General features: G+C 36.2%; 1 protein-coding gene across 3 annotated transcripts in view; it reads left to right on the top strand.

The window, feature by feature from the left end:
* Positions 1-19,419, top strand: part of Arhgef12 (Rho guanine nucleotide exchange factor 12) — a 128,676-nt gene that overhangs the window by 64,249 nt on the left and 45,008 nt on the right. For 2 of the 3 annotated variants that reach the window (XM_020166507.2, XM_020166506.2), the window contains 7 exons: positions 6,921-7,019; positions 7,674-7,723; positions 9,568-9,625; positions 13,761-13,939; positions 15,179-15,256; positions 15,452-15,571; positions 17,260-17,400. In XM_020166507.2, coding sequence (XP_020022096.2) covers positions 6,921-7,019; positions 7,674-7,723; positions 9,568-9,625; positions 13,761-13,939; positions 15,179-15,256; positions 15,452-15,571; positions 17,260-17,400 — 725 coding nt within the window. The remainder of the gene's footprint in view (positions 1-6,920; positions 7,020-7,673; positions 7,724-9,567; positions 9,626-13,760; positions 13,940-15,178; positions 15,257-15,451; positions 15,572-17,259; positions 17,401-19,419) is intronic. The other variant, XM_020166509.2, reaches the window with a different exon arrangement.

Genomic DNA, 19,419 nt, shown 5'->3' with positions numbered 1-19,419 from the left:
CTTTCCCTTCTACTGGAGATGGAACTGAGGGCCTTCTTGTGCTTGCTAGGAAAATGCTCTACCACTGAGCTACATCCCTAGACTGACAGTGACATTTTTAACTGTTTGCTGAATACTTTCACTCTAAGCAGCCCTCATTCAGAATGAGCAGATACCAGTTTTCATCTTGATTTCCCAATTCTTTCAATAGTAGTGTAATTCTTCCATTCACCTAGTTGTACATCTTTGAAGTCGTCTTTTACTTTTCCATTTCCCGGTCCTCTATTGTCAACATACAGATTACCTTGATTATTAGAATATTCATCTGTCACTCTGGTTCCAGCTCCACTGCCTTGTTCTGTTTTCCATTATGTCATTAGACTGTAACTTACTTTCACTTTGATTTCATGTTAATTCACTTCCTTTTCTCTATTCTTGACCTGTCAGATTGATATTACTAAAACAAAGATTTTGTCATTGACTTGCTAGGAAATTTAATAGATATGCCATAATTTCTTCCAAATTTATCATTCTGCCATAATCTAGTACTGTTTACCTAAAGGTACCAGATTCTCTTCCAAATTTTCATTTCCCAAATATGTTTTGGTATTCACCAAAACATAGTGCACAGTGCAATTCCTGTTGTCTCGAATGGTTTGCTTTCCCCTATAGCTTAGACCTCTGCCTGTTCTTCAAAACTCAATTCAACACATACATAATTAGATGGAAGGAGTATTTTCAAGACATCTATTATTCCTCATGATTAATGCAGATATATTGAATTCTTGACAAGTGCAGAGAGTGGATGTTAAGTGTTCTTACCAGGAAAATTGTAACGTATTTGTTAATTGACTGGGTTTTACAGCGCCACGATATACTTGGGCACATTGTGCTGTGCCCAGCAAGTACATACGATTTTGTCTATCAGTTTAGAACTGTTGCCTCCTTCACAGGGCTTTACTAGGTTTGCCCAACTATTTTGGTTGTTTCTGAGCTTTGACACCCTGCTTTGGATCTAGTTTTTTGCATCTCTACTCATTTTTGCAAATCTCATAATGCCTGATTCATTGGAGTCCTCTTTGAGTTTTGAATGAATGATTGCTGAGATTGAGATGAAGTATTTCAGTAGAGAGAATTGATGGACTAAGATCGTGAGTCATCTTACTGGGTTCTTTCTTCCTTTCCACAAAACTTAAAAGTAGAAGAAAACGTAATTTAGAAAAGAGAGTTATTTCTGGCCATGATCTAAAGAATGAAATCAGCGTGCTTGGAACTTCGGGCTCCTGGTGTTGGCAGCCTTGTGCATTTAGAATGCAGAAGCATCTTAATCAAAGGATTATCTGAGGCCTTACTCATAAAACACATATATCTGGCAGCAGTTTAAAAATGAGCTGTTTTTATTAGGTTGCACATGGTTTTTCTCCACACCCTTCCCTGAAGCTAATTCTTAACAGGTGAGACTTAGAGAAGTTTGGTCATGTAATAAGAGAAAATGTGGAGAAAGTCTGATGTGTGTTCACTAAAGTAAATGTAGTATGGAAGATTTAGCATGTTGCCTGACGTGTTTAACACTCCTTTTTTCATAATTCGCTATTTGGCACTGTAGTTGCAACTTTTTTTCAGGACTACATTTGTAGTGAGTCTCACTTGAGAGTACCTTCTTAGCAGGGAATGACAGTAGTGAAGCAAATAGAGAAAGGATAATAGCTCACATTTTTCAGAAAACCTTTTTTTTTTTTTTTAATCACTTCCTCCTGTCCTCCTCCAAAGCATTACAAAGACTCAGCTTATTCACTTTCTATCACTGATAATTACCTATTGAGTGAGAAGTAGTCTTTGTGTTGGTTTCACATGCTACATTGTTATAACAGAAAACCATGTCTTTTGTTATTAAGAGAAATAAAATTCAGGCTAGTATGTATGTATATTTAATAGAACATCTTTACTTCACTGATGAGAACAAGTATGATATTAGTTTATCAGCTTCTATGGGAAATATCAAGACAGGAAGTAAAGAAAAGTTTCTTTGTAAATAGAAGGGGGTTAGTTTGGGGTAGATGGAGTATCAAATTGTTGGTTGGAATTTTGCCAGGCAGACAGGTAATGTTCTTCCACAAGTATTTTTCTACTCTGCATGGTCTTCAAGGCTGTGGTTTTCTTCTTTTCTTTGGAGCATTTGTTTGTTTTGAGACAGGGTATCTTTATGTAGCCAAGGTTGGCCACAAACTTGGCCATGCTCTGTCTCAGCTTCCTGTCTCAGCTTCCTGAATGCTGGGATTGCAGTCAAGTACTACCACACCCAGCTCTATGATTTTTTTCTTATTAAAAACGAGTGATATGATTTATTTAAAAATTTCTTTATGTGAAATAAACTCAGATTTACTTAGTAACTCTTCATTGAGCACTTACATGCCAGGCACTATGCTAAGGGGTATGAAGATAATAGTATATCGTATCTGCTTTATAGATGTTTGCAGCTTAGTACAAAAGAAAGAATTATAATATCCTTGGATAAGTGTATTACTAGAGAACTAACCTTACTTACTAATGCTCCATATACCTTTAAAAAATATGTAGCTATGGACAAAATCTCCATATGGCACCAAGAATGATGGGAATGAAACAGTACTACTGTGGCTGAGTTGAAGAAGGTTAAGCCTTATTGCTATTTTCCTTCTTGAACATTCTACCCATGTCCATATGACCTTGTAAATCTCATTCAGAGATACACTCATTTGTTTGAATATATTCTACTATATATATAGTAAAACCCAGAAAAAGTAAAAATGATGAAATCTAGCTTTTGGATTTTTTTTTTTTTTTTGGGTCAGGGGTTTGAATTCAGGGGTTTGAATTCAGGGCTTTGAACTTGCAAAGCAAGCACTCTACTGCTTGAACTACACCTCCACTCCATTTTGCTCTGGTTATATTGGAGATGGAGTCTTGCGAACTATTTGCCCTGACTGGCCTTGACCCAGGATTTTCTGGATCTCAGCCTCCCAAATAGCTAGGATTACAGGTATGAGCCACTGGTGCCTGACTTTTTTTATTATTTTTTTAATTAATGAAACTTAAAAGTGGTTATTTGGGGAGTTAATGGTCTACTTTTATCTTTGCCTTCTTTTATAATGTATAGGGCTTACTGTCTGTACTATATAATCTGTTTCTTTGTTAGATATTATCATTTATCTATTTGTTTCACTATTGTCTTTCCCTGCTAAGACATTAAATTCTTTGAGAGCAAAGATTCCTAATAGTTTTGTATTCTTCATAGCACCTACAAAATGCAGTGTTAAGTAACTTGTAGACAGATACTTCATATGGACTTGGTAAAACAAAAGAGGTGATAATTTAGTCAATGTTGGTGATTTCAGTATTAGCTTGGAATTTCTCTCTTTGCAGTGGGTCAAAACTTCTATTCTACAAGCGGAGCATTTCTTTTAAGTAAAAAGAAAAACATTTGATTTGATTTTGAATGGAAGGGAAGACTAATAGATTTGAGCACATCAGAGATTAAACTTCTGAATTATAGCCACAAATCTAAAATTATACAGATGACATAGACTGGCAGGACACAGTAGTGCTGATAATTTGAATTCCATAGATTCTGGATATTTTCTTTCTTTCTGTTTTTTCTTTTTGTGATATGAACCCAGGGCCTCAAGCATGCTAAGCAAGTGTTCTACCACTTGAGCCTCCCTCCAACCCCCTATCCCATAGATTCTGAATTGGTTGCATGGTAAGGCATGTTTTCTTTTTAGAATGGTCTAATAATCCTTACATGTTAAAGTACACAAGAGTCTCAGAGTAACAGGTAGATATAGAGAGAATTGTGTGTGTGTGCACAGACGGCTGGGGCTTTAATCCAGGTCCTCTCACACGCTGAACACACCCACTGTCCTACTGAGCTCTCTCTAGCCTAGCATGTAGACTTTTGGTAGAATAACAAGAGTGAATAATATGGTGGATGAGAAGAGAAAGATGAATAGGATGTCATAAAGTGAGAAAACAGTATTTTTTTCAGTGTTCTGAAGTATTGTAATATGTTTATTTCATCCTCAGCAGTCACTTAGGACCCTATGCATATTTGTAAATTAACTATGCATAGTGGTATTTTCCCCCCTTCTCTAATAACTTCCATTTTTAAACTTTCATGCATCTCTGGACTCCCCTACTTTTCAGAACTTTTTTCAGTTAATTAGCAAATTTAAAAAATTTCCTCCTGTGCCAGAATACATGATAGGTTCTGAGATAAGACTGTAAACCACGTAGAGCACCCTTGAAATGTAGAGTAACAAGGGGATAAAAATAAATGCTCATCAAGGTTCAGTGTTAGTGATGGGTTAGGATAAACAGAGGGTGCAGTGGGAGTCATAAGAGGATATTTAAGAAAAGATTTTTGGAGTCTGGATATTTAGGATTTTGTGTGTGTGTGTGTATGCTGGGGTTTTGATCTCAGGGCCTTGTGCTTGCTAGGTAGGTGCTTTTCCACTTCATCCATGTTCCTAGCCATTTTTGCTCTAGTTATATTTCAGCTAGGGTGTTCTGCTTTTTGCCTGGTCTGGCCTTGGATTACCATCTTGCTACCTGTGCCTCCCTCATAGCTGTGATTACAGGGGTGAGCCACTATACTTGGCCATAGGAAAAGTTTAAGAAGATGCAATTTGTTTCTTGAGGACTTCTTGTTATCTCTTATCTTCTAAAGCTGCCTAGAATAAAAAGCCCTGATCGCTACAATTTCTCTTCTCTTTGCCTTTCCTAGTTAAAGCTAATTTCCTCGTCATAAGAAAACTTAGACAAAGGCATTAATGGGGATTGGTCCTCTTAAGGATCATGTGCATTAATGATGGGAGTATATTAGCATAAAAGTACTTAAAATTGTTTTTTAAAGATGACCTGGACAGATGAGTAATGCATTTTTGAGCAGGAAACTCCAAGGACAACTTCTCCCCATCATAGGGGATTAAGCTAAGGACTTTACATATATTATATTCAGGTGAAATATGCAAACATAATTAACTCCTTAACTCCCCAGACTATCGTATTCCTTTATTTTGGTTTTCTTATAGACCAGGTTGGCCTTGAACCTAGAGATTCTCCTGCCTCAGCCTTCCAAGTGCTGGGATTATATATGTGTGCCATCACACCAGGCATATTCCCTCATCTTTTACAAGCAGCCTTTTCTCTAGAAGCACCTGAAAAAAAAGTGTGCTTAAGAAGACCAGTGATTTAGTACAGCAACATTTTCTTGAGTATTGCAGGTGTTAGCACCATTGCATGTGATTATTGGCCCTTGGTTTATCTTTCTTTGTGGTGTGTATTTAGATCTTTTGCTCCATTTAAAATGTGCCTTCCATTATTCACTTTGTAAAGTTGCTTTCTAAGATACAGTCTGAATACAAGTCCTTTACCAGACAGTGGCACAGTATTGTGTATATTTTCTCCTAGTCTTTGACTTGCCTTTTCATTTTCTGATAAGTTTCTTTAGAGCAGCAAATGTTTTCAATTTTGAGTCAGTTTACCAGTTTTTTTTTAGGCCTTTGGTCTGCTTTTTCTTCTAGTAGGGGGGAGGTTGGGCACTGGATCAAACCCAGGGACTTGTTTATGTAGGAAAGGTTTCTACCACTGAGCTACATCCTCTTGATCTATTTGTTAGTTTTTGTGTAGGGCATGAGTTCAAGGTTCATGTTTTCTATATGGGAATGCAGTTATTCCAGCCTTTTGTCTTTAGTAGGCTCAGCATACTTATATCATTATCAGCAAGAATACACAATGCAAAGAATATATCATTAATATATACTCTTAACATATCCTTTTTATATCACACTTATTTAAAAGATTGTGGTTATTTGTATAAAAATCTTTATATTTTAGTTTTTTACATACAAAATATTTAGAAGAAGGTTTTATTTTGTAACCTTTATCTTTGTGCTATTTTACGTATTTTGGGTTTTGGTCAAATGCTTCCTTTCTGCAAAGCTGGAAATATCCATTAAGTCTCTGGCTAATGGAGTTCAGGGTGTTCACATCTAGTCCGTGATAAAGCAGAGCTAACTGGGGTTCTAGTCAGGGGTGACCCTCTGCCATTGATTGGGTTCCTCTTTCTGTCACTTTGCCTGACAGTTTTCATTTGCTGTTAGCTTGAAGGAAAACAAATTCTCCTACAGGAGTCAGGTAAGTATGTGAAATAGATGAAAGAATTGGTTGAGGTCATAGGCTCACTCTTTTTCCTTTCTGCTTTTTTTCTCCTTTCTGTTTATTTTTTCTATGAGCCAGAGTTTTTCTTCCCTTTGAACTCTTCCCTTTCTCTTTACCTTTTGGGATATAGTGGTAGGTATTCTGCACATATGTTCTTTCATTGTATATTTGGATACCTGAGTATCCAAATACTACCTGAATATATTTTCCTGAGATTACCTTTGGACTTCTGGAATTTTCCATAGGATACTTCTAGCCTAATGGTCCACAATGTCTGATTTTCTTGGGTTAAACACCAATTAGAGCACAGAGCAGTGGGAGAGGATTTTATATTGCAAATAAATAGCATAGATATGAATGGGCCTGCCTTTTAATTGTCTCATCTCTAATAATTCCTCCTTTCCAGTTTGCCATAACTGTTTTTTTTTTTAATTTTTATTTTATTCATATGTGCATACATTGTTGGGGTCATTTCTACCATAACTGTTTTTAATCTTGGACCAGTTTTTACTCTGCCTCTCCAATGATAAACCAGTATTTGTGTTTCTTCATGATATTCCTGTGTTTGTTTTTTGTTTTTAATTATTTTTTTATGGGCTTAGGACTTTTTTTTTTTTTTTTTAATATATGGGTTTCATGAGCTACTTTGTATTTCTCCAGGTGGAAAACAGTTCATTGCTGATATATAATCATTGTCTTTTTCATCCTGTTTTCCTTCTCTTTACTCTGTGGTTCTTGTGCAGGTCTTGTTCAACGATGTGTGATCATCCAGAAAGATGACAATGGATTTGGGCTGACAGTCAGTGGAGACAATCCAGTCTTCGTGCAGTCGGTCAAAGAAGGCAAGGCATTTTAAAAACAGTTTTGTTACTCAGGAATAAGCAGAGTAAGCATAGAAAAGCTTAAATATAAATGTCTCTTCTTCAGAATAAAATAATTACAGATTGCAGGCCATATGAACTGTTGTACAAGATTTGTCTATAGTTTTATAGGAATGAATTTACCCTAGGTGGTTTTCTTTATACTTTATAGAAAGAAAATAGTTCTTGTATAGTTTTAGAAACCATATAACTCCTTGATCACCATACTTTGTGTCATCACAGAAGTTTCTGGAATTTCGTTTCTTCATGATAGTAGTGATAATTTAATAGGGATAGATTAAAATAATGGCAATAGGCTCAAAAATATTAGTTCTTTCCCCCAAATGATAATATCTTTTGTTATTACCATATATTGAATATTTCCTTTATATTGTGTGTTATAAGCTGAAGTAGATTTTTTAATCCCCATTTTATAGGTGATTGAGTCTCAGAGTAAAAAAACATAAAATAAGTCAATGTTACACAACTGGTGAGTGGCAGAGGAAGGATTTGAACCTAAGTCTGTCTCACTTTACATCTTATGTATTTAGCTGCTTTGTTGTACTTCCTTTCTTTCAAGAAGATTTTCAGTGACTGCAAATGGATCACACTTTGAGTAATTCTTTTGTTATACAGATGGAGCAGCCATGCGGGCTGGTGTGCAGACAGGTGATCGAATCATCAAGGTAAAGACTTAAGGAGCTTGTGGTGGGATTGAAAACAACTGCCTTAGCAGTATTCTCTTTTCCCTACTTGGATTCTTACAAAAAGCAGCATTTTATATATGGATCTGTTGACGATAAAACTTAGTTCATTTCTTTTATAATTAATATTCCCCTTTACTGAAGGGCAGACTAAAAGTTTTGAATAAATGATGTGTTTTGGATAGGAGACTAACTCACTTTTGTAATGACCATTTCTGTCTAAAGTAATGTGTCATCAAGAAATGCTCATTAAAATGTGAAGTATGAGAGGAGATGGTATGGATTAATTCATGTATGACTCTAGTGTAGCTATTGACCTTAGAGAGTCCAGAAACAGGCTGTGAATTCTGATCAGTAGAGAAAGAATGGATTTGTCAGTAGTTACTCTTGAAACAGTTTATTTAATTACCTAACAGCAAATTATTATAAAGGAAAAACACTATGAACAAATTTTACAAAATTATTTTGAAGAAATATTTGAATGATCTCCTTTATTATAAAGAGCATTTTAAAATTACTAAGAAAAGAATGATTTTAATAGAAAAGTGGACAAAAATTTTACTAGACAGTTCACCCAAAGTAATTGAAATAATTGTTGAAAATCATTGATAACAAAGTAGAAATTAAAATGTGAAAGATACATTTGGTTGTCAGGAAATTTGAAGATTGATAATACACACTGGTGTGGTTTGGTCGTGGTAAAATGGCTGTTTTCATAAGTTTGAGTATAAATTAGGTAAAATCTGCTTGGATAGAAATTTTTAGTACATACTAAAAGCCTTTTAGAAAGTGTATAGCCTTTGACTAACAACTTTGGTTTTAGGAACTAAGGAAATAAGTATACAAACAAAAAGTGGTAGGTACACAGGGAAATTCATTTTGGTTTTATCACACTGAAGAGCTATAAGCAATCTAAATGTGCATAAATTAAAGGAAAGAAACTACATTTCATATATAGCTTTTTTGAAAACTGGATTAGGCCTATTAATGAATACCTATATTGAAAGATATCAGTAATACAATGGGAAGAAGGCAGTTATAATGCTTATGCCTGCTTTTTATATGCTAGAAAAGTGTTTCAGATATTAAATGTCATAGTTGAGAGTGACATCTCTAGGGGATTTGATGAGTATACTTTTACTTCTGTTTTATGTGCTGATGTATTTGAATGTTAAAATTTACTTGCATCACAGAAAAAGATAAAATTAATGTTAAATCTTTTTTTGGGGGGGGGTGATACTGGTTTGAACACAGTGTAGGCAGGTGCTTTCCCACTTGAGCCACTCCCCCAGCCCTTTTTGCTTTAGTTATTTTTCAGATGAGGTTTTATGTTTTTTCCTGGGGCTGGCCTTGAACCGTCATCCTCCTAATCTCTGCCTCCTGAGTAGCTGGGATTACCGTAGACCCCATGTTTGATATTTTGACTATAATTTCATTGGTTTAGTGGAGTCTTTGGATGACATTTTTTACATTTAGCCTGTCTGAAAATTACTTTTTTCTGTCATATTTTTGGTGTCACTGGCGTTTGAGCTCAGGGCTTTGCACTTGCTAATCAGGCACTGTACTGCTTGATCCATGTTGACTTTTTGAGACAAAGTCTCACCTTGTAGCCCAGGCTGGGCTTGAATTTGTGATCATTCTGCTATAGCCTCCCACATGTTGGAATTTCATGCTTGTACCCTGTGCCTGGCCAAATATATACATAGTTTACTGCAACACGATTTACTATGTTAAAACTGGTTATATTATATATGATAATTCCTTGAGTTAGTTTATCTACTCTCAATAGAATATATTTGACATAGACTGTTTTCATTTTCTTACAGGTGAATGGAACTCTGGTTACTCATTCAAACCATTTGGAAGTGGTGAAGCTAATCAAATGTAGGTGAATGCTGTGTTCAGTTTTGTTTTTTGAAACCCTTAAGGCAAAGATCAGCAAACATTTTCTGCTGTAGGCAAAATAGCAAATATTTTAGGTTTGTGGGCCGTATAGTTTACTACTGGACTCGGGCATAGCACAAAAGCAGTCATAGACAATATGTAAATGAATGGTTATGTTGGGTTTCTTCCCCTCCCCCCTTTTTTTATTGTTGTGCTGGGTAGAAGTACATTGTGACACTTACAAAAGTTCTTACAATATATTATGCTGGGTTTCAATAAAATTTTATTTGCTAAAACAATTGCTGAGTCAGATTTAGCCCCTTGGCTGGAGTATGTCAACTCTCCCACTGAAAAAGGTTTTAAGATGTAAACTTAACTTAATAATAATTATCTTCTGTGAACTCCATGTATTGGGTTGACTATAATATCTTTGTCATCTTGGCAATCTTGAATACATATATTTGGAAGACCTATGTATGAATCATTTGAGAGGGAGGTTGAGAAGCCAGACACTCTCCTGATGGCTGAACTAGAAATTTAGAGATCATGTGGCACAATCACTTTCTCTCAGATAAGTAAATGATTATGTGATTCAGGGTTCAGGTTGTAGCCCACCTGTGTTTAGTTCTCAGTAGAGAAACTGAGTCTCAGACTAATGAGAGTCTGCAGCTAACTATCCTCTTGGTACTGCACCATCAAAGGTAGATGGTGCTTCTTCAACCTGGCAATGAGACATGGGCAGACCAGGTGTCAGCACTTGCAAGGCCTCATTTTTCCTATTGGCAGAGGGGAAGAGAAGGTTAAGTGACCCTGTGTGCTTTGCTTACAAGTGGTAATGGGGTGGGTTTTTGGAATTTCAGAGTTGGGTGAAGTCTGGGTGCCATACCTTATACTCCCCAAGCTCCAGTTTCACTTCATTGTTACCTTTCAGTCCTGCCTGTTTTCTAATTGCTTCAATTAATGCATGGATAATAGCCAGACCATTATAGCAGAACTAGAGAAAGAAAGTCATGTGAGAGTTCCACTGCCTAAAACATAACTTCCTTTCTCCTTCTTCTGGTCTGGTTTGGGCCTTATGAATTTGTTATTATTTTTCTTAAAAGAAAGAATAAGAGAGAGACAGCTTAAATAAACTGAATAATACAATACAGAATTTATGATCTTCTGATTATTTCATAGTAAAGTAGAATACAAATAAGAGATAGTTGTGGCGAAGTAGAATTACTGGTGTTTTACATACTCCTATTTCTCTTACTGAGTAGTCAGACATATATAAAATGAATTCAGTAACTGAATTTTCCTAGCCTTCTTATTGTTAAAGTTGAACAACACTGAATTCCTTCTCCTTTTCAGCAGAGTACTAGTACTCTAAATGGCTCCTTTGGTCATAGTTCTTAACTTTTGCAGTGAGCAAAATTAGATCCATACTAGAATAAATTTGATTACTGAATGAGGTTATAATTTATAAAGTTTAGGTGCTGCATAAATCTGAGGGTTTGTACTAATAAGTATATGCCTGATGTCTAGTATAGAGTATAAAATGTAGGATTATTTCTTTAGCTTTCTAGGCTAATTTGTTATTGCTCATTCCAATATAAATTTTACTTAAAAGATTAAATCCAGGGCTGTTGGAGTGGCTCAAGTGATAGTGTGCCTGCCTAGCAAGCGTGAAGCCCTGAGTTCAAAATCAGTCAATCAATCAGTCATTCCAAGGACTGAGGATGATGTGGCTCAGTGGTAGAGCACTTGCCTAGCATGTACATGGCCTTAGGTTCGATCCCTAGCACTGAAAAAAAAAAAAATTAAATCCTGGGATTTTAGCAATAGATGACTTAACATGGTAATGAGGGCATAGCTAAAAATGTAAAGGAAATAAACCTTAGTTAAGCATAAAACATAAATTTTACATGCCTAAAAACCTGTGTACTACATGGAACTCTCTCATGTCCTACTCAGTGCTATTCTAGGCTTATTAAAAGAGATTTCAACTTGGAGCACTTTAGAAGCAGCTGAAGAAGGAAGTAAAGAGCAGGAAGCTATTGGAGGCAAGCATGTAGGAAGAAAAATAGGATGGTTGACTTCTTGACAGTGAGGGTGTAAGACTGAAAAGCCTTAAAAAGTTGCTGGGCATATTAGCACATACCTATAATCCCAACTACTTGGAAGGCAGAAGCAAGAAGGATCAAGAGTTTGAGGCCAGCCTGGGCTGCATAGCAAGATTCTTTCCCCCTCAAAAAAGTATTTATACTTTATATACCCATAGTCACAGCAGTTGTGACTAGTGTAACACAAATGATTTTTAGAATCTCAAAATACTGTGGAATAATTGATAATGAGTTCCATGGGAGGATTAAATTGGGAGACAAGTGTTGAAATTCATTAAAAAATTCTGTTGAAAAGTCTAAAAAGTAGTTTTACCATTTAAAGATAAGTTATCTAGATAAATAACTTATTTGGAACATCTTGTTCCTTTTTTCCTTTTCCTTTTTTTGTTTTTTCTTTTATTTTTTTTTCCTCTCATTTCTTTTTTGATGCTAGGTAAATGATGAGTGTTTGTTGCTCAGTTTTTCAGGTTATGATGAATTTTGCTGTGTAGATTTTTTTCCTCCCTGTAAATATGCCTAGTGAGTTTCTGTCCACTCTTCCAGATTTTTTCAGTTAAAGTTCACTATTTATTGTGTTTTTCCCTGCTTTGTGGAATGCTTTTGTCATACTCATTTTGTAAAAATTTAAAATTATGTAGCTATATTCCAAAAATGTTAATTAAGCATTGCCTAATTAATATCATTAAAATATAAAGATTTAAAAAGTTTACATTTAAGAAATTAATGAACATAGCTATTTAGCAGATGATTGATATTAACCATCTCTGAATTATGAAAACATATTCTTAGGGTTATAAATTTGATTTGCTTTACGTCATACCCGATCTTATGAGTAGTATTTTGCTATCTGAAAGTGGCATTGTTCTTTTTTTTTTTAATTTTTATTTTTTTATTATTCATATGTGCATACAATGCTTGGGTCATTTCTCTCCCCCTGCCGCCACCCCCTCCCTTACCACCCACTCTGTCCCCTTCCTCTCCCCCCTACCCCCTCAATACCCAGCAGAAACTATTTTGCCCTTATCTGTAATTTTGTTGAAGAGAGTATAAGCACTAATAGGAAGGAACAAGGGTTTTTGCTAGTTGCGATAAGGATAGCTATACAGGGAGTTGACTCACATTGATTTCCTGTGCATGTGTGTTACCTTCTAGGTTAATTCTTTTTGATCTAACCTTTTCTCTAGTTCCTGGTCCCCTTCTCCTATTGGCCTCAGTTGCTTTTAAGGTATCTGCTTTAGTTTCTCTGCATTGAGGGCAACAAATGCTAGCTAATTTTTTAGGTGTCTTACCTATCCTCACATCTCCCTTTGTGCACTCACTTTTGTCTTGTGATCAAAGTTCAATCCCCTTGTTGTGTTTGCCCTTGATCTAATGTCCACATATGAGGGAGAACATACGATTTTTGGTCTTTTGGGCCAGGCTAACCTCACTCAGAATGATGTTCTCCAATTCCATCCATTTACCAGCGAATGATAACATTTCGTTCTTCTTCATGGCTGCATAAAATTCCATTGTGTATAGATACCACATTTTCTTAATCCATTCGTCAGTAGTGGGGCATCTTGGCTGTTTCCATAACTTGGCTATTGTGAATAGTGCTGCAATAAACATGGGTGTGCAGGTGCCTCTGGAGTAACCTGTGTCACAGTCTTTTGGATATATCCCCAAGAGTGGTATTGCTGGATCAAATGGTAGATCAATGTTTAGCTTTTTAAGTAGAGTGGCATTGTTCTTTTAGATTTTGCAGACACTTATACAAGAATGACAAATTGTATTGTTTTTCTGTGGAGTCATGATGGGACTTTCTCACATAACTGGGTTGTTTTAGAACTGTCAAAGATTGCCAGGTGTGGTGATGCATACTTGTAAGAGGCTGGGGCAGGAAGATCATGAGTTTGCTGCCAGCCTGGGCTACATTGTGCATTTGAGGCCAGCTTGGGCTACATAGTGTCTCCAAAACAAAAAAAAGTTTCTTCACAATGTTATTTTCTCTTTTCTTCCCTTCTGTTTCTCCCATCTCCCTACCCAAGCTGGCTCCTTTGTAGCTCTTACTGTTCAGGGACGTCCGCCGGGGTCACCCCAGATTCCACTTGCTGATTCTGATGTAGAGCAGTCAGTCATTGGCCATATGTCTCCCATCATGACATCCCCTCATTCCCCTGGAGCAGCTGGGAATATGGAGAGAATCACTAGTCCTGTCCTCATGGGGGTAAGATTAGCACATGCTCAGTTATATAAATATGTCTCACTTTATATTAATAGTTTTGAGGTATTAAAGTGAAAAACAAATTCATGCTCAAAATTCTAGAAAACAACTGCCTAATATATCAATTGCATAATAATTTGGAATTACAGAGTGTTGTCATGGCAGATTTAATTGAAGAACTAGTAAACTCCTGCCACATACATATAGTTCTACCCATAAAAGTGCAATTAAAATATCCAATGTTTAAGGTCCTTAGTTATCTTAGTATTTATGCTGTAAGAGGTCTTTTTTGGTTTATTTTGTTTACTATTGTATCTCTACTGCCTCAAATATTGCTTGACATATAAACCTTTGTTGACTGAAGTTGAGTCAAGAGTATGCAGGTAACTATAATTCAAAGGCAGAATGTAGACATTGTGAAAGAAAAAGTACTAAGTTCTGTGAGGATTCAAAGGAGGAAGAAAGCACATCCTGTTGTGACAAGGAAGGTCTTTATGGAAGGGTTTTTTTTATTTGTAAAACAGGTAACTTTTAAGTTGTTAACCACAGGAAGGAAAGCAACACAGGTAGAGGAAGTAGAATAAACAGAGCTGCAGAGCCAAGACAGTACCAGTATTTCAGGAAGTAGCTATAACTTTTGACTGGTGCCTGCTAAGGAGATACATAGTCAGAGGTGAACTTGAAAAAAGTACATCACCTTATATATTTTCCATAACTGCCAGTCTAATTTACCTGTAACCAGATAAACAGTGAGCCTCCATTAGACATTATTGTGAGCAAGAGAGCAACATGATAATAACAGGACTATAGGAAGACTTAAGTTGGCAAAATATTGCCAGGTTGTGAAATAAGGAGAGAAAAGTAGTTGGGAGTTGTCTCATATTTCAGGCAGGAGGGACTGGGAATTTGAGCCCAGCGGGGGACTGATAATAAAGATCCAAAGGAGAGAAGTAGAAGATAATATTCTTTGTATTTATGTAATTTCAGTTCTCCAGTTAAATCAATATTTAATGTTCTCTTGAACTCAGTTTAGTAGTAGTGAAATAAAAGGCAGAAATTTCCCTGTAATCTTTTATCTTTTTAAGTATTGTGTCTGAATGCTTCTTCATGACAGCTAGTAATAAAGGAAATCCTAAAAGATACTGAGGTTGGAGCTGAGGCAGACACTGTTTATCTTGCTTTCCCTATTTGTTTTTGTATTCTGCCTGTATTGGTTGTTTCTTTACTTTCATCTTTTTCTAGGAGGAAAACAATGTGGTTCATAACCAGAAAGTTGAAATTTTGAGAAAAATGTTACAGAAAGAACAGGAACGACTACAGGTACTAAATAAAAATGGGGCTGTTTACAAACCAGGAAAAATGTGAGTGGGCATAGTTGAGTTGGTGTTTATCATAGACACAATCAAATAGCATTGTAATCAGTGCCATCAATTATTTTATTGCTTAATAATAGACTTTTTCTACATTTCCATAACCTAAGTAATTAATTCTCAAAATATTTTTATAACTTTTCAGTTATTGCAGGAAGATTACAACCGAACACCTGCCCAAAGATTGCTAAAAGAGATCCAAGAGGCCAAGAAACACATTCCTCAGCTGCAAGAGCAGCTGTCCAAAGCCACGGGCTCTGCTCAGGTAGCATCACTACTAAAAATGCTACCCAACTTGTTGCAGGAAAATTTTCTTCTGGGAATGTGTCAGAGATGTTGCAGTTGCCTTTTTAAAGTGATTTTTCTAGCATAGGACAACAGGATGTCCTGACAGGATGTTACAGAGTGATGATTAGCAAAAATAAATGTGGGCTTCTCATTGTTTGCTTGCTCCTGTCACGTTTCTTTGTTCCATAATAATTTAAAAAAGGATTGAGTACTTTTGCTTTGATGTGATAAACTACAAAAAGATACTTAGATTAATATAGTTACATTTTTGTGACTCTCATCTCAAAACAGAATGGCAGTTGATATTTTAAGCAGGGATATAAGATTTTATAAAGTAACAGGCATTGTTATATATACATGGACAAACATTCTCTGATTGGTACAATCACCCCCATTGTTGTTTTCCTCCATTGTACATGTACATTTAGAAACACTTTAAGAGAATAAGCAAATTGTCTGAGATCATCTAGCCCAAAAATAATAGGCCAGGCATTATGGTCCACACCTATAACCGCAGCACTCCGAAGACCAAGGCGGGAGTCTGAGGATTTAGAAGCTCATTCAGACTCTTACTGGCTGTATTTTTATTGTAACTTTAAAAGTAGATTTCAAGGACTGAGAGTGTGGCTCAAGTGGTAGAGTACCTGCCTAGCAAGGACAAGGCCCTAAGTTCAAACCTGAATACCACACACATACACACAATAGATTTCAATAAAATTTGCTATCTATCTGTCTAAATTATGGACATAATGATATAATTAGAAATAAATAGCTTAACATTTATGAGTCAACCAGGTATATTCTGTAATATTCATATTTAGGATATATAAAGTTGTTTGTTTTCATCCTGAAGGAAAACGAACAGATTAGTTATACATTAAAAATGGGCAAAATTGATGAGTCTTCACCATTCTTAAATTAGGTCTAAAGTGAAAGCCCCGCATATTTATAGAACTAAAAAGCTCATCCAGCCTAATCTACTCATTTTCAAGTTAAAAAGTTTCAGAGTTAAAAAGTGGTTGAGAAAACTAGGACCAAAACTGGTTAAATGATATACTTAAGGTCACAAGGTGTGTGTGGGTCTCCTGACTTCCAGGTTTAGCATACTTTTCATTGCATGTTTTCTTTCATTACTTCTAGTCCCCCTATCTGTTACATTTCGAGTATTAACTTCAGTAATGTTGACAGTTTTATATTGTTATTGGGCAAAGGGAACATTCTTACCCTATTTGAACAGTAAAAAATGTGGTTCCTGAACTAAAGCTCACAATAATATAACATGTGTCCCAGAATTGGCAGTTTGTTGAAATTCAGAAGCATTGTAAGGCAGTTAACCAGAAGTTATAGTGTAATAATCTGTACTAATGGGCAGATAATTTATATAAATTAATAATTTTTTTTTTTTTTACTTCTGGAAGTTGGAACTTTTACTGAAATACTGTCTTCCTTGTTTTTATGGTCAAACCATTTTAGGATTATAGATACTATACATATTGATGCTTTTTACTGTAAAACTTGAAGCATTTTCAGTCATAATCAGAAGACTGAATAATCTGACAGTCTTCATGTAGAAGGTAGTGGCACTTCATTTCTTTATGCAGTCAGTAATGAATGTTTTCTTTTATGTGTTTGTGTGTGTGTGCATGTTTCTGTAATCTGTTTCAGGATGGATCGGTAGTCACACCCTCCCGGCTTCTAGGGGATGCCCTAACAGTCAGTGAGGCAGAAGCAGATCTTGGAGATGGACTGAGTAGGACTGACTGGAGCAGTGGAGATGCTTCTCGGCCTAGTAGTGACAATGCAGATGTAAGTATTAAGTTTCTAAACCTTTATCTTGTATTCTTTCTTATTGCACTTCTTTTGATTGAAGTTACACAAATTAGAAGTGTTGTCTTTTTATTTCCTTTTTACCATTTCAATCTTAACATAACAATTTGATGAACAGTAAGTTTGACACTGTTGTGTGTGAGGATTTAATTCCAGAGGTCACTTTTTCCCTCAGATACTCATCGCCAAGTGTTTATTTTGTGGGATGGAATTTCCCAGCAGGCATCTTGTTTGTGGGTAGAGACGTTAATAATGCCAGTGCTTTTTCACTGAACTGAGAGGCCAACTGTTGATATCTTTAAAAGCATGTTAATATTCCATTTGTGGTCAGAGTGAGTCAGGCTTGAATCATGAGGTACTTTGCCATTACAAAGAGGAAAAGCCTTAGCCCTGTTAGACACACTTCAGCTAATAGCCCAGGTTTAGCAGCAGTACTTTCTTGATTAACCCAGAGACTATCAGACGAACATGGGTATTTGTTAAGAAGATGAGAATAAAAAATGTTAAGTTGGGTATGATACAGCAAGCACCATAGTTATATGAATATTAAAAGCTAAGCTCAGAATTACTTACTCAGTCATACTTTGAAAGTAGTGTATAATGTTAGGAAAAAGACTTATAAGTAGGTCACCTTTTTTTGGCACTACTGGGAATTGAACTCAGGACCTGGTGCTTGTTAAGCACATGCTCTACTACTTGAGTCACATCCCTAACGCCCCTTGGTCACCTTATAGGGTAGTCAGATTTTTATCTCTAGCTACTCTGAGTTAAGTAGCTTTTTTTGTTTTTTGGTTGTATTAGTGTTTGAACTCAGGAACTTGTGCTTGCTAGGCAGGTGCTCTACCACTTGAGCCGTACCTGTGGCTCTAGGTTACCTTCTTTAAAGGTGATGAGGGAAGTAATCTGAGCCAGTGTTTTTGTAATTGTGGGTCATGAAATCATGTTAGTGGATTGTGACTAATATTTCTTTTTAAAGACTTGAATAGGAAATAAGGGTATTTTGTATGCAGAAAAAGTGTTTTACATCTTGTGACTTTTGCTGTATATGTACACACATAAGTGCTGGTGAATAATGTAATATTTCTTTCATTATAGAAAGTTGTGGTTAAAAAAAATTGAAAGCCACCATCTAAGTTACCTTTTGAGGCTTAGGCTTAATGACTCAGTTCCTCATGGGAGGAAAATTTGGATTGATTGATTGATTGATTTTAGAAAGATGGTGATATTAGGGAACCTTGTGATTGGGTAAAAGGTTTTAATGGAAATTTTCAATTCTGACTCAAGGAAAAAACAATACATAACATTTGTCAGTCATATGTACCATAAGCTGATAAAGTGTGTTATATTTCTTCTCCATTTTTTTTTTGACAGCACTGGGGCTCGAACTCAGGGCTTCATGGTTGCTAGGCAGGTGCTCTACCAATTAAGCCACTCTGCCAGCCCTTTTTTATGCTGGGTATTTTGGAGATAGGGCTTTATGAACCATTTACCCTGGCTGGCTGTCCTCAAACCTCGATCCTCTGATCTATGCCTCACAAGTAGGAAGATTACAGGTGTGAGTCACCAGTGCCCAACTTTTACATTTCTTAGTTAATTCTCAGAACAGACTTATGAAGTGGTAGTATTAATATTGTAACTTCACAGAAGAAAACACTGGGGCCAAAGAGAGTTAACTGACTTGCCATACTTACCCAGGCAGTAACTGATGTCCCCCTACCTAGCTCCAAAGAACTGGTATTCAATATAAACAATGGCACAGAGGTATGAAAAAACATAACATTTTGGGAAAACAGTGAAAATTTTAAGGCAACCTGATGTGTTAGAGTGATGGATGAAACGGTTGAAGATTATCATACAGACTGAGCCCAGGCTGTGAAGGACCTCAGCTTGCTCAAGCAGCACTGCTGTCAGGAATCAGCTGTGACGTGGTGCTGCTGCTTCTCTGTTTGCTTGGATGGTCTCCATTTAGGCAGGAAGTTCCTTGAGAGAACAGACACT

Source organism: Castor canadensis, chromosome 2 (assembly GCF_047511655.1).
Source record: "Castor canadensis chromosome 2, mCasCan1.hap1v2, whole genome shotgun sequence".
Lineage (NCBI taxonomy): Eukaryota > Metazoa > Chordata > Mammalia > Rodentia > Castoridae > Castor > Castor canadensis.
This window is presented reverse-complemented; position numbering and strand designations above follow the sequence as displayed.